Source organism: Pelecanus crispus, chromosome 1 (assembly GCF_030463565.1).
Source record: "Pelecanus crispus isolate bPelCri1 chromosome 1, bPelCri1.pri, whole genome shotgun sequence".
Classification (NCBI taxonomy): domain Eukaryota; kingdom Metazoa; phylum Chordata; class Aves; order Pelecaniformes; family Pelecanidae; genus Pelecanus; species Pelecanus crispus.
In genome coordinates, this window is record NC_134643.1 from 86,013,507 (window position 1) to 86,026,396 (window position 12,890).

Here is a 12,890-nt window from a genome sequence, read left to right on the forward strand (position 1 = left end):
TTTGCTGCATCGGTGACTTACATTTTTGACGACCTGGGCCTGCGCACATGAAAGAAACTGTGTGAGGGGCTCCTACAGGTGTGTTTGCTTAAGCTTATGTTGGCAGGGTCAAAGGCACCTCTGCAGACAGAACCATGTAAATAAAATACATGGAGTGCCATATGACCTACTGAATGAGGGCTGATTGCCTCTGCATCCCTGGGAGAGATCTCAACTAGAGAAAATGTGATCATTTGAAAAAACAACATGCACACTACCAGATGGGAATCCAGGGCCTCCCCTCTGAATTCTGCTGAAGCACTGTAAGCCTAGTTGTGAGGGAAGGAAAAAACCTGTATTTAAATTACTGAAAAAAACCCAAAATAGATCTACAGGCCTCCACTGAGGGGAAGAGGATAAAGTTCTCATGAAAAACGGAGGGGTTTTGGCTCATAAGGTGGTTCTTGATTTAAATTCTGACTAATGACACTGTTGAGTTCCCAGTCCCTCTCTGATTTCACTTCAGCTATGTAGAAACAAGCAGACAATGTCTTCACTGCCAGAATAGGAAAGTCCACAGGTTTTCCCTTCACTTCTGCCTGGCCTGCTGTGAAAGATCCGACTGGACAGGTTCAACACTGTCCTTCCACCTAATAGTACTGATTTCACAGTGGGATCAAAGGCAATATGTGATCACAGGTTTATGTCCAAGGATTATCTTGCAGAAAACGCCCACCTTTAGAGGCAGGGAGCCAAGCTTCCAGTGCATAATGGATCATGCAGGATTTCCTCTCCTCCTGGAGAACTGGTAAGTGTGGAGGCAAACCTCCCCACTGCCAAAAGCTGTCTGCCTTGTGGTATTCCTGAGGAATTGCCAAACACCACCTTGCCGTGGATGGCTCTGAATTTAAATCTCGGGCCATTACACAGTCTGAGCTATGGATGGGAGGAGAGACAAGATGCAGTAACAAAAAATAACGCCAGAGGCATCTGATGAGACTCAAGACTTAATTTAATTATTTATAGTGTTACTTCCTTTTCAGTGTTGAGGTGTCCTCTAGCATTTTAATAGGCCCCCTCAACAAGATCTTCTAGGGGCAGAGACACACAAGTTGATCCAGCGAGGCTCAGACAAGATGTACTCTTCAGGCCTTTCTCTGTTCAGTCAAGGCTGGAGGTGGGAAAAGGACAGAGTGAGGTAAGTATCCTGGTGAAGTGGTGTCCAGAGTCCTGGACATCTTCTCTGTGTTCTGGTGGCTACATGAGTGCAAGCCTTGTTAAAATCTGGGAAACTGCTTCACCTAAAAACGCCTAGTTGCAGACAGATAACAGCATGGTAATGGCTGGACATGAGTTCAAGATATCTATGCCACAGAGAGGTGAAGGGAGGCAGAGATATCCTGGAGATACATGAGCTATCTCAGTACACATTCTCTCTCAGCACCTGGATTTCCCAAAGGAAGAGAAAAAATAACCCAGGGCACAGTCTGAAATGTCCCCACCAAAGACATGTGAATAACATCAAAATTTCACTAAGACATTTGGGAGGCAGTTCCTCAGTACCCTTCTGTGTCTGCAGCATGGCAAATGTGGCCCTGAAAAGCACAGGGACGCAAAGGCCAAGTGTGGTGTTCAGTCCCAAAGGAGATTTCAACACATACGCAGGAAAAGACAAATGCGTCCGTGCAAATGAAGGCAGTAGCACTGGGACTGCCATTCTCAGTTAACCAACATGAAAGCTGTATCTGATCTTACACAGGACACGGGGTGGCAGCATTGCTTTTCCTCTCTGTACTGAGACATGCCTATAGACTGCAATAGATGCGGTGAAGATAAATGCCGAGAGTACCCCAGGCTGAGGAAACCCAGGTCTGCAAAGATTCTGGCGTTCAAGACAACCTGCAATAGCCCATGCCGGAACATCTCAGTTGTTCTTGAGCACCCTACCTGCGGTGCAGGGAGCGCTGTACTCCTGTGTGGCAAACTCATCTGGAAAAGAGAAGGGAAGGGGGGGGGGGGGGGCTGTCAGAGCCCCTCAGCGCTCCTGGCAGGGGCGCGGGTGCCAGAGAGACGCTTCTCCCAGGCCCCCCAGCAGGCCACTGCCACCACCCCCGCCTCGCCCCCCGAGAGCCCAGCTGGGTGGGAGGGAGCCCCGGTCTCGGCCCGCCCAGAGGCCGCAGCAAGCGAGGCAGAGCCGCCCGCGCAGGCAGCCCCGGCAGGTCTGCACCCCGGGGCCCAAGGGCTGCTCGGGCACCGCCTGCCAGCAGGCCGGGGCGGGGGGACGGTCCCTGCCGCTGCCGGTGGCCTGGCGCAGCCGCCGGCGAGCAGAGGCAGGAGGAGCGCCGGGGCTGCCGGGCAGCGGGGGCACGGCTGCGCCCCGGGGCCGGCCCCTCCGCCCGGGGAGGCGGGAGCGGCCCCGCCGGCGCCAGGGCCGGGGGGCGAGGGCGGTGGCCATGGCCTCCCCCGCCCGCTCCCTCAGGGGAGCGCGGCTGCAGGGCGGCTGCCGGGCGGCTGCCGGCGGGAGGGGCCGCCGCGCCGGGAGCGCCGCACCGCCGCCGCCGCCCAGAGCCGCCGCCGTGGTTCTCCGGGCCCCGGCCGGCAGGAGCGGGCGGCAGGAGCGCGGGGCGGTGGCGGAGAGGCCCCGGGGCGGGCGCAGCTGCGGGTCCCCACGGCTCCCGCGCCCCCCTCCGCGCTGCCCGCCCTCGGTCCCGCGGGCACCCCGGCCCCGCACTCACCTGTCTCGTAGTAGTCGTAGACCTTCACCTGGGCCGGCTTCAGGCCCTGCACGGGGACGTCCCGCTCCACCGTGAAGGAGAAGCTGAGGGTCTCGCTGCCCAGCTGGGGAAGGGAGGCGGTGGCGGCTCAGGGGCGGCTCCGCGCTGCCGCGGGCTGCCCGAGCCCCCGCAGCGGCCCCGGGCTCCCTCGCTCTGCCCGGCCGCCCGGGCCCGGGCCCTGGCGGGTGCGGGGGCCGCAGGCCTGGCCGAGGGGCGAGGGGAAAGCCCGGGGCCTTTCCCCAGGCCGGGGGGCTGGTGGGGAGGCCAGGGCCCGAGCTGTGCGTGGGCCGGGGGGAAAGGCTGCTGAGGGCTGGGGGGACAGTGCCGCTAAAGCTGGAAGGTCGGCAGAAGTCAGTCAGGGATTCCGTCCTGTCCTTGTCCGAGCCGTGGTAGTTTTGAGTCCCAGATCTTCTGCCCTGTGTGGCCGCATGTCCCAACGCCCGTGTTTCTGGCCCATCCTCGCCCTAAACGGATACTCACCTTTTCCAGGTACACCAGGACATGGTTGGTACTCAGCTCCGTGCGCTCAATAACGGGGCGGCCTTCCAGCTGAAGGAAGAACACCAAGGTGTTACTGCGTTGAGGGTGGTCTCCCTGTGCCCCTTACGCAGCCCCTTGGATGGCATGTACTGTGGATGAAACGCTGGGGTAGTCAGGGAGCTAAGTCTGCAGCGTGGAACTGCCTCCTTGCTGTGCCACAGGTATCCTGGTCCCCGGGTCTTCCCTTGGCCAGCCTGGCTGACGAAGCACAGCCTGGCTCCAGCAGAGACTGAGCACTGGTTCAAGCACGGTGGCGGAACGATTCAAGGAAAATACATTCCTTCTGGCTTGCTAGTTCTGCAGTAGCTTATGATCGCCTTTATTTTCCAGACCGTGCACCTGCTCAGCATCTCAAAGAGTGACCCCAGACCTAAACAGTGCTAACAGTGCTGTAAGGTGGTGTCAGATCAGCAGAGGGTAAAAGGAAACAAGACTGCTTTTGAATGTCCTATGCGCAGACAAAGCTTTCAGGGAGCTGTTGGGACACAGTGATTATTATAAAGGTGCCCGTCACCAGTCTAAAGAAAAAATTACACAGTCTAATCCTCCTAGATTCGTCCCATTGTCTCCCCTTGTGCTGGCCTTAAGCCAGGTGTGAAAAGAGAACACCGTACGCGGCAAATGTGCGGATGACAACGGCAAGATCAAGATGATTACAACCCTGAAGGCCTCTAGTTTGCTACAGACACTTGGAAGGTGTCGTGAGGATAAAAAGCTGGATGTTGCTTGTTTGACAGACAGGCTCCTACCTTCCTCACGGAGGACTTCACAGGGATGAATCCCGACAGCATCTTCACATCAACAATCACCATGTTGGAGCCATTGCGCTCCCCAGTGTAACTAAGGAACCAAGCAACAAAGGTTCAGCGCACCTCAAGTCGAAGCTGGGGGCACTTCCACCTTCTCCGTAACACTTGGCACCCTACCACGTCCTGGCAGCCCAGCACCACCTTCTCCAGCTATGCCGGGGTCTCCTAGTGACCTATGCAGCGTCTCACTAGCCCAGCCCTGGGCTTCCCACACGGCTCCCCCACTGCGGGACGTGTCCTTCCGCCACAGCCTCTCCTCCCAGCCCAGCTGCTTCCTGCCCCTTTTCCAGGGACGCGCTGCCCCTCCAGGGCTTCCAGACTGGCTCACCCTGGACCGCCAGACCCCCTCCAAGCACCCATGGCTTCTCGGGAAGGCTGAGACCCAAAGGCAGGCTCACCTGACATTTACGCCTATGTCAAAGACCTTGTGAGCCTTGGAGTCCTCGCACGTCTCTGGGATCGTGTACACATGGAGCATGAAGGGTGCGTCCTCCTGCGTGGGCTGCACGTTGTACCTCAGGCTTGTCTAGGGGAGAGGCAGCGGTTCTGTGTGAGCGTGTGTGTGTGCGTGCTCAACACGTGAGAGAGACCATCCTCTCCCCGTCCTGCCTCGCCACTTCTCCCTTTCTGACAGCAGATCCTCCTGACATTGCAGATCCTTCCCTCACACTCTTTCTCCTCCACACACCTCTGCTCTTCTCTTCCCTCTCCCAGAGCCTTCCCTCGCGCTCTTCCCCTCTCCCCTGTCCCTTCTGCCCTCTCCCTGGCTCCTGCCTGGCAAGGGGCTCTCCTCCCAGGGTGCCAGCTGCCCCCTTCACCCTCACCTGCAGGTAGACGCATCCTTCGCCAGACACCTCCGTGCTGTACTCCCCTGGCACCTGGGGCAGGGGCACGCGCTGGAGCAGCAGCCGGTTTGTGGGATCCACTTGGAAGTCTTGCTGGAAGTCCGCTCCGGATCGCAGGGTCACTTTGGAAGCTGCTCCGCTCTTGGCATAGGTGACAGCTCCGTACAGGGACAGGGCTTGGAGAGCCACCACTGTGTCCTGAAAGAGATGGGTCCCGGCACCCAGGGCAATACAGTCAGCCTTTCCACAGCGTGTCCTCCCACGGCCTGCCCTTTGCTGTTGGCAGGCATCCTCCCCTCCGTTCCTCACTTTCTCCAGTTCCAAGTACAAAGGAGAGAGGGGAAAGAGCAGCTTTTGCATGTTTCCGCTCCCTTCCTGTGTCCCTGTGCTCCCCCCTGGGTCCCTGGCACTTCCCGTCTTCTGACAGTGATGTGTGAGGTCGCAGGAGGGAAGCAGCTCACCTGGGTGGAGGAGAAGCCTCCACTGGGATTCTGCTGACCGCTGATCCACTTGGCAATAAGAGATGCGAATGACAGCTCCTCCTGGGAAGGTGCCGGCTGTGTGGTGAGGTAAGCAAGGAGCACGTAGGCCGTCATCTCCACTTCAGCAGAGGGAGCTCGGTGGCGATAGTACGGGAGATCGACCTCTGGCTCTTTGCCAGGCCGCTGCCAATGAACAGTCCCATCTTCACAGGAGGCAGGGAGTGTGGAGACAAGAGAACAAGCAGTTATGAGCAGTTATTGAAAGGCAGGTCTTGATCTGCTGCCGGTCCAGTTGGGAGGACAGAGCCTGCAGGATGCATCTGTCGTGTAGGATGACATGGGAAGGGCTAGACAGCTCTTTGCTTGCTGCAACTACTCTGAGACTGCTGAGGCTCAGTCCTCAGGCCTGGATACCACTTTGTCCTAGACTCCAGATTCAGGGAGGCATTCATGGGCTGGAGCACCAGCAGAGCACCAGGCTGGCACTGCTCCCCTTGTTGAGTAGAGGTGCCGGGGTTGGGCAGTGACAAGCTCTGTGAGGCAAAACGACCCGACGACTGTGAGCAGAGCTTGATAGTCACCGGCAGGTGGAAAAGGCAAAGGGTGCTGGGGATATTTCCTTCACAACTGTGCTACCCAACGCTTGGGCAAACCCACTGTCTGGCCTGACTTTACCAGAATGCTTCCGAGTCATGACATGATTTTCTGGAAGACTCAGAGCTTATGCTATGGCCTCCAGAATGACCTGTACGTTCGTTTTCTCTCTCAGCACATGCAGCCCTTCTCTGATTTATCATCCCTTGTGCTGCACAAGGTCAGCTTTGTTCTGTGTTGAGCACGTGCACTGGAAGGAAGCAGTGGCCATAAACATTGCTAAGTCTTTGCTAAGCAGTGCCTGGTGTGGCAAGAGGAGCAGACTGAGGAGAGACGCTAGCAGAGCTGCCCTTTAGTTCAGCACCCATGGGGATGGTGCCTGGTGCTTCCTGATGACCTCCCTCGGAGCAGAGAAGTAGGACTGGGCACTGAGAGGGAGTTCTCAAAAACACAACCCCTTTGCACGCATTTTTCCTCTCCCTCCACCTTTCCCCACCCACAGAAGCCATTTCCTGCAGCCATTGCCCCACCAATAAAAGCCATTTTATCAAGGGAAGAAGTAAGGCCAGCGGGTTGGAAGAAAGAGATGTCCCACCACGAGCACTCACCCTTTTCCACGGCTTCCTTTTCAAGTGAGCCAAGCAAAGCCTTCCGCTTGTCCTCCCTCCCTGCCAGGGCGAAGGTGTATGCCATCAGTGCCTTGGTGTAAACATGGTTTTCTTTCTCATCTGCTGCTGTTTCCAGGCAGAACAGAGCATTACGCACCACCGAGTGCTGGGGAGAGAGAACCAGTGCTTAGAAGGCTGGGGAGAAATGATGTTTTGCCTTACTAATGACACATCATTCCACTGCACTTTGAGGAGGGGTCTGCCAGAATGAGGTCTAGGAACAAGTAGAGTACAATGTGTTCTGGAAATGCCAAAATTGGCAGCACATAATTCTTATATCACAGGGCTCAACAACCAATCTGGAGCAAATTCTGGGCAGTACTGTGTCATCGTAGACTGACACAACATAACTGACTCAAGTTTGGTTGCAGACACATACGGTTACAGGCAGAGGAATCTCCAGCAATGCGATAGTGATGTAGGCTGTCAGTGAGATCTCGTTGTCCACTCCACCCTGCAGGGAAACACAAAGGTAGATGCTGACCCCTCCTAGCTTCTTATCTTCAGTCCTTTCTCCCATGCCAGTGGGAATACTTTATTCTGCATTGCAGACCCTTAGCTTGCCTCTTCCCCCTTGCAGCTGATGTGGCTGTATCAATACCACTTATGAAGTGCAGATTAGCCTTCATTCTCCTTCCTCTTGTGGTGATCATACAGAATGGCCTCTGGCTCCCTAGTTCTTGCCACTGATGTGGGAATTTCCCATCTGCCTGTATGCTCAAGAACCTCAACTGGACCCATCTGACATGGTCAAGTTCTAGCCTCACAAAAAAACAACCCGGCAGACATGTTACCTTCATAGCGTTGTTCAGGAGCTTCCCAGAACTGCGGAAACAGCCGTTCTCCTTCTGTTTGTAGGACAGCCAGACCAAAGCATCCTGGATGTGCTTCTCATCTATGAAGATGTGAGGCCGGGCCTGGGCAAAGGACTTGAGGACAAAGGCTGTGAGCCTGAAAGGGAGAAAGAGCAGTGAAAGGGCCTGAGAAGGCCTCTTGTCCATCTCAGGTGACAGGGCCCATGTGCACATCATCTGTCTGGAGAAAGGCAAGAGACCTGGGGAACTGTGGGCCAATTAGTCAGACCACATGTATATTATATCTTCACCTCGAAAAATCTGTCAAAAAACTGCTTCCCACCTTGATTTCTTGTCCCTCTCTTGGCTCATAAAAACCTGTTATCCTCTTGTGTTGAGGCTACAGTTTGAAGGACAATGATTGTTGATCTGTATCTAAAAAAGTTATCTCTGGAAAAAGTAGGGAATTGCATGCCAATTAGCTCAATGTCTGGATAACAGTAGTACTCAAAATGAGAGGGAATAATAATTAAATCCCTGCTAGCTCATGGTCTGCTGGCAGGACTCTTGCACTAGAAATCCATGCCATCCCAGAACTCCCCAGAGTTTTAAAGTAAAGAAGAACATCTTAAAAGAGTTTTTGCTAGAGTTGTTACAAGCAGTTATGGAGAAGAATCGGCATGTGGTGAGAAGCCAATATGCTGTCAAGAGCCAAGTATTGTTTCAGAAACTAAAAGCAAACCGAAGGTGAAATCATCCATTCTTACCCTTACCAAAAGTTGAAAATGCATGGCAATGATATGCTGGAGCAACTCAAAACTTTGCAGTAAGTCACTCTGGCAACACACATGCTCCTCCAGGCTGTTTTTGCTTAGTAACACACAAACAGTCTTGGGAAAAAAAACATACAGCACTGCTCTTGGATTATCATCCTTTCCACTTGTATGGAAGCACCTTTCCCAGCAGCCTTCTCAGCAGATGCTAGTCTAGAAGGGTTGGCACTGCGACTCTTCAGCCTTCCTCAGGATGCTGAAGGAATGCAGTCAGGATGCTGCTCCCTTCTTCCTCAATTTATCTCCATTTCCTTCCTGTCTATCATGGTCCTCAGAGCTGCTGGTGGGAGGATGTGCTTCAGCTACATAACTGGCTGATGCAGCCTATTTCATTAAGTAGGAGGCAGCACAGGGACCACACCATCTCTGGAAAGCCTGCTGGTCTACAGCAGCATTTCCTATTTACTGTCATGCAGCATTTATTATAAATGTTTAGGTGAGAAAGAGGAGCATATAGGGGAGGCATAGGTGACATTGAAATCTCACCAGGTGTTCCCCGGTTGGCCATAACGTGGTCCAAAGGTACTGTAAGAGCCATCTGGGTGCTTGTAGATCAGCTGCCTCTGATAACCTGCAATGGAGAGTTGAAGCAAGATTCAGATGCCAGAGAAAGTCTGCCAAAGGATGGGGGAGCAGAAAAACAGCTGTATCAGCAAAGGCAAAGGAGAGAGGAGCAGGTCAGTCCTATCCTAGCCAATAAGAAGTACTGGTACATCCCCACCTCCATGCACTGCTTGTACTGTGTGAGGAGAAGCGACACCTGCCTTTCTTCAGAAGGAAGGCAGGACATGTTAATGACAATGGACAAGTCACTCTAGCAGGTCGCCTGGCAACTCTGCACTGCACTGCAACTGAATTAGGGAGCAGAGAAAAGTGGGTGCAATGATCAGGTACCCTAATGCTTAAGCAACAGAAAATAATAAAGGAAAAAGCAGTGAAGGGCCTTCTCAGGCATACAGCTGAGACCATCTGTGCATGAGAGAAGCTCTCTTTCCACATCTAGCCAATATTTGATAGAACCACCCCAGGCAGGATCTGGAAAAAAGCCAAAACAGAAGCAAAAACCATGTCCCAGCTCACCGCTCACTAAGTATCCAATGGCCTTGGATTTGACCTCCTCACTCAGCTGCTCTGTCTTGTTCAGATAGTCCAGGACGTAGATGTTGGGTGCAAACAGGACCATGTTCTGCTCCCCACAGCCGAATGGCATCTGGAGGAGCTGGTGCAGGTTCTGCATGGCAGTGCCCATGATGTCACCTGGGGAGCAGGAGATACCAGAGGGATATTAACAACACTCAGGTCTGGCTATCAGAATCAGAAGGAGCTACTGAACGAGAGAAGCAGGAGATGACAGAGAAGAACAAAAGAAAATCTGCATTGATAAAGATCCTGGAATGAAACACAGAACAGCAGAGAAAAGGAAAAGAGGGAAATGAGAGAAAGGTTAGGGCACCGGTGGAGAACCCTGAACAAAAGAACATACAGAAAGGGGAAAAGGAAGAACACAACTGGAAGGGAAAGTGCTTGAGACAGAAGAGATGAAAGACAGGAGTGAGGCGTGCTGGAAACCAGAAAAAGCTGTGAGGTAGGGGGCCAACACAGAGGGGCAGAAACAGCACACAGTTCTTCTCCCAGGCTGCTCACTCACCCAGCACTGAGAAATATGCTCTGCCTGAGTCTTGTACCACATTTGAGGGTAGCAACAGGGAAAACTTCTCTTTCACAGGCACTCCTGAGAGAGAAACAAGACCCAAACAGCTTCAGTGCAGTCCCAAGAAATGGCTAATGGGAGTGGAAGGGGCCTCGGTGAAACAACAGGAACACTTCCTATTAGAAATGCCCTGACTTCAGTCACTTCATTTTTCCCTGGCTATAAGGCAATCTCTGCATGAAACCACGCTCAGCCACTATTAGGCACTGTAGATCGCATCTCTACAGCTTTTTCCTGGGCACGCTAGAAAACAGGAGACAGTGCTTGTAACTCCAGTATCAGCACACAAGAGAACAGGGATGCAAACAGTCATGCTAAATCTGTCCTAGCTCATACCCTGATGCTTAGGCAGGATGGTCCATTCTCTAGGGCTTTCTTCTGTCTTAATCTCAGGCTCCCAACTGATGAGGCATGTTTTGATTACCTAAAAATATCAGCTTATCTGGAATGTGATAGAGGCAGCACTATCTTCCTCTTCCAGGCACATCCCACCCATCAAACCACACAGAAACAAATGGAGAGGGTGGGGAGAGAGGGCTTTACCTTTTACACAGAGCACAGAGTTCTGGACTGTTTCCTTCTCAACTCCTTCAGGCTTGGGTGGGATGAAGGAAAACAAGAGAGGTGAGAAGTTAGTGAGACGGGAATTACAGACAGACAGACGAATCCTCAACAAGGACAGAGGGATACATGAAAAGAAAAGTGAATGAACTGGAGAAGGAGAGGCAGTCACAGACACTCCCTGAAATACAGAGCTCTGAAATACTAATTTAAGCAAGTAAAAGAAATGTGATCCTAAGTGATTGGTGTTGTATTTGGAGGAAGGACAGGAAAAGGAAAGGGACACACAGCAGGACTATCACATGGATGACCTGCAACTATTGGACTCAGAGAGAGACACTTAACATCCGTGGAGCAAGAGGACTGCAGCATTACAGCAAGTGCTTTTGTTAGCAAAAGCACACAGTTGCTCTAGAGGGCTGTCCTGAAGAGATGTCTGCAGTGCTATTTATCATAATGCTGCAAATGCTTTAGGGGAAAAGAAAAAATGTGTCTGTTGATAATAGAAAGGGAAGATGTTGTACACTGTACTAGCTGGTGACACTACTGATACCATATAAGTAGGCAAACATTAGGGGGTTTTATGATACAGAGAAAAGCTAAGAACATAGAATATACCTGCCAGATTACCACACCCAGTATAATAAACCAGCATTTTCCTATAAAGGATATGCAATACTGCCACATGATATTTCCTTCTGTACCACATTGCATCAGCAACTTTTCTTGCCACAGGAAGTGGCTAAGCTGTAAAATTTTAATATGTTTTCATGGACTTCTATAATATCTGGAGTTTTGAAGGGACTGCTCTTCAGGTATCTAATTCCTGTAGGTGCTTGTGAATCCCCCACTTTCTTCCTGGTGCCAGACAGTGGTAGCAAACCAGAACTGCATAACACTCAGCTTAAGAGGCAGTTTGCTTGGCCACTCAACTAGCAGGGAGGCAGCATGTGCTGACTGGCAAACTTACTGGGGGTGTCTCAAAAGGAGGAGAGAGGCTGTAAAGAGAGTGTATTGAAATAGGAGGTGACAGATAGAAGATAAAGGGAAGGATGGATTGGAATAGGAGTCCTGCTACAATAGGGGATAGGGAAAGTTAAGAGTACTGGGAGACACATTGCACAGTCTTTATGCAGCCCTGCCAAAGTATAAAGATGATGTAAGACCATCATATTGCCACACTGCACAGGGATCTCATAGAATCATAGACCAGCCCAGGTTAGAAGGGACCTCGAAAGATCATCTGGTCCAACCTTTCATGGGAAAGGGAGCCTAGATTATCTAGCATCCTGTCCAACTGCATCACAGCATATGCTCTAGCCTGTGGGAAAGCTCAGTCCTCCCCTTCCCACAGCCCACATACCTCCACCAGCAGCTGTCTGATGACCGTGTCCTTCCGCCCTTTCTCAGGGGTCTCCACAATGGCATTCCCGCAGGGCTGCTGGTTCTGCAGGGCCTCAGTGCTCACCGAGAACTCCACCTGCCCTGGAGGAAACAGGGGTCAGCCAGCCCTGATGGGCACTGCCAGGTAATAGGAGTCACTGCCACTTCCAGGAGTTTCAACCTGCAAGCCTACAGGTGGGGATTTTCCATCACACCTGGGCTCTGCTTCTTTCCCACAAGAACATAGCTATCTATATCAGAATCCATCCTGGAGCAGATGAGCTGCACTGCCATTCAAATGTGACTCTATTTTGGTGACTTTTTTCCAGAACCTAGGATGCCACAGTGGTGGGACTCACCAGTCCCACTGCTGTTCAGCATACTGCTACCCCGAGATGTGCATCATCACAGCTGCTACCACAGCACATAACAACAGTGAAAACAAAGTATGAAGATCCCATGGGGCAGTCGTCTAATCTCTGGGAGGGATGGAGCTGACAGAGCATCCCTGCTGGGCAGCAATGTCTCTGGCTTCCGAAGATTTTGTCCAGGGGCTGTAAGACTTGATGGTACTGCATGTGGTACCAGACAGACCCTTGGACAGTATGTGTCCACCAGCCTTTGCCTCCTAAATAACCCCAGATGAGACAGACACGCAGCTGCAGTGCTTCTCAAGAAACTGTGTTGCTCTAACACTCGATACTGAATGGGGAGAACAGGAGAGAGAAACCCTCCCTGCAGTTTGCACCCTGAGACCTTTACCTAGATATCTGGGAGTCACCAGCCAAGCCACAGTTTTCCTCCCATTCTCGCAGAGACAATAAGATTCTTCCTCCTTTTCCACTGGAGTAGCCAGGAAATGAGCAGTCTGAGCCAGAGTCACACTAACCTGCCAGTTGTAGAGAGAGGTGCAATCA

The 12,890-nt window shown here is 52.4% G+C and overlaps 1 protein-coding gene across 1 annotated transcript in view; it reads right to left on the minus strand.

Annotated features, from left to right (window-relative positions):
• Positions 1-404: 404 nt before the first annotated feature.
• LOC104024602 (alpha-2-macroglobulin) overlaps positions 405-12,890 on the minus strand; it is a 32,251-nt gene continuing 19,765 nt past the window's right edge. The window contains 17 exon segments of the mRNA XM_075708945.1: positions 405-535; positions 1,927-1,968; positions 2,715-2,817; positions 3,234-3,302; positions 4,043-4,133; positions 4,501-4,628; positions 4,927-5,145; positions 5,409-5,632; positions 6,632-6,797; positions 7,071-7,145; positions 7,486-7,642; positions 8,805-8,889; positions 9,399-9,575; positions 9,967-10,050; positions 10,573-10,624; positions 11,954-12,075; positions 12,736-12,862. Of these exon segments, the coding sequence (XP_075565060.1) occupies positions 405-535; positions 1,927-1,968; positions 2,715-2,817; positions 3,234-3,302; positions 4,043-4,133; positions 4,501-4,628; positions 4,927-5,145; positions 5,409-5,632; positions 6,632-6,797; positions 7,071-7,145; positions 7,486-7,642; positions 8,805-8,889; positions 9,399-9,575; positions 9,967-10,050; positions 10,573-10,624; positions 11,954-12,075; positions 12,736-12,862 (2,052 nt within the window).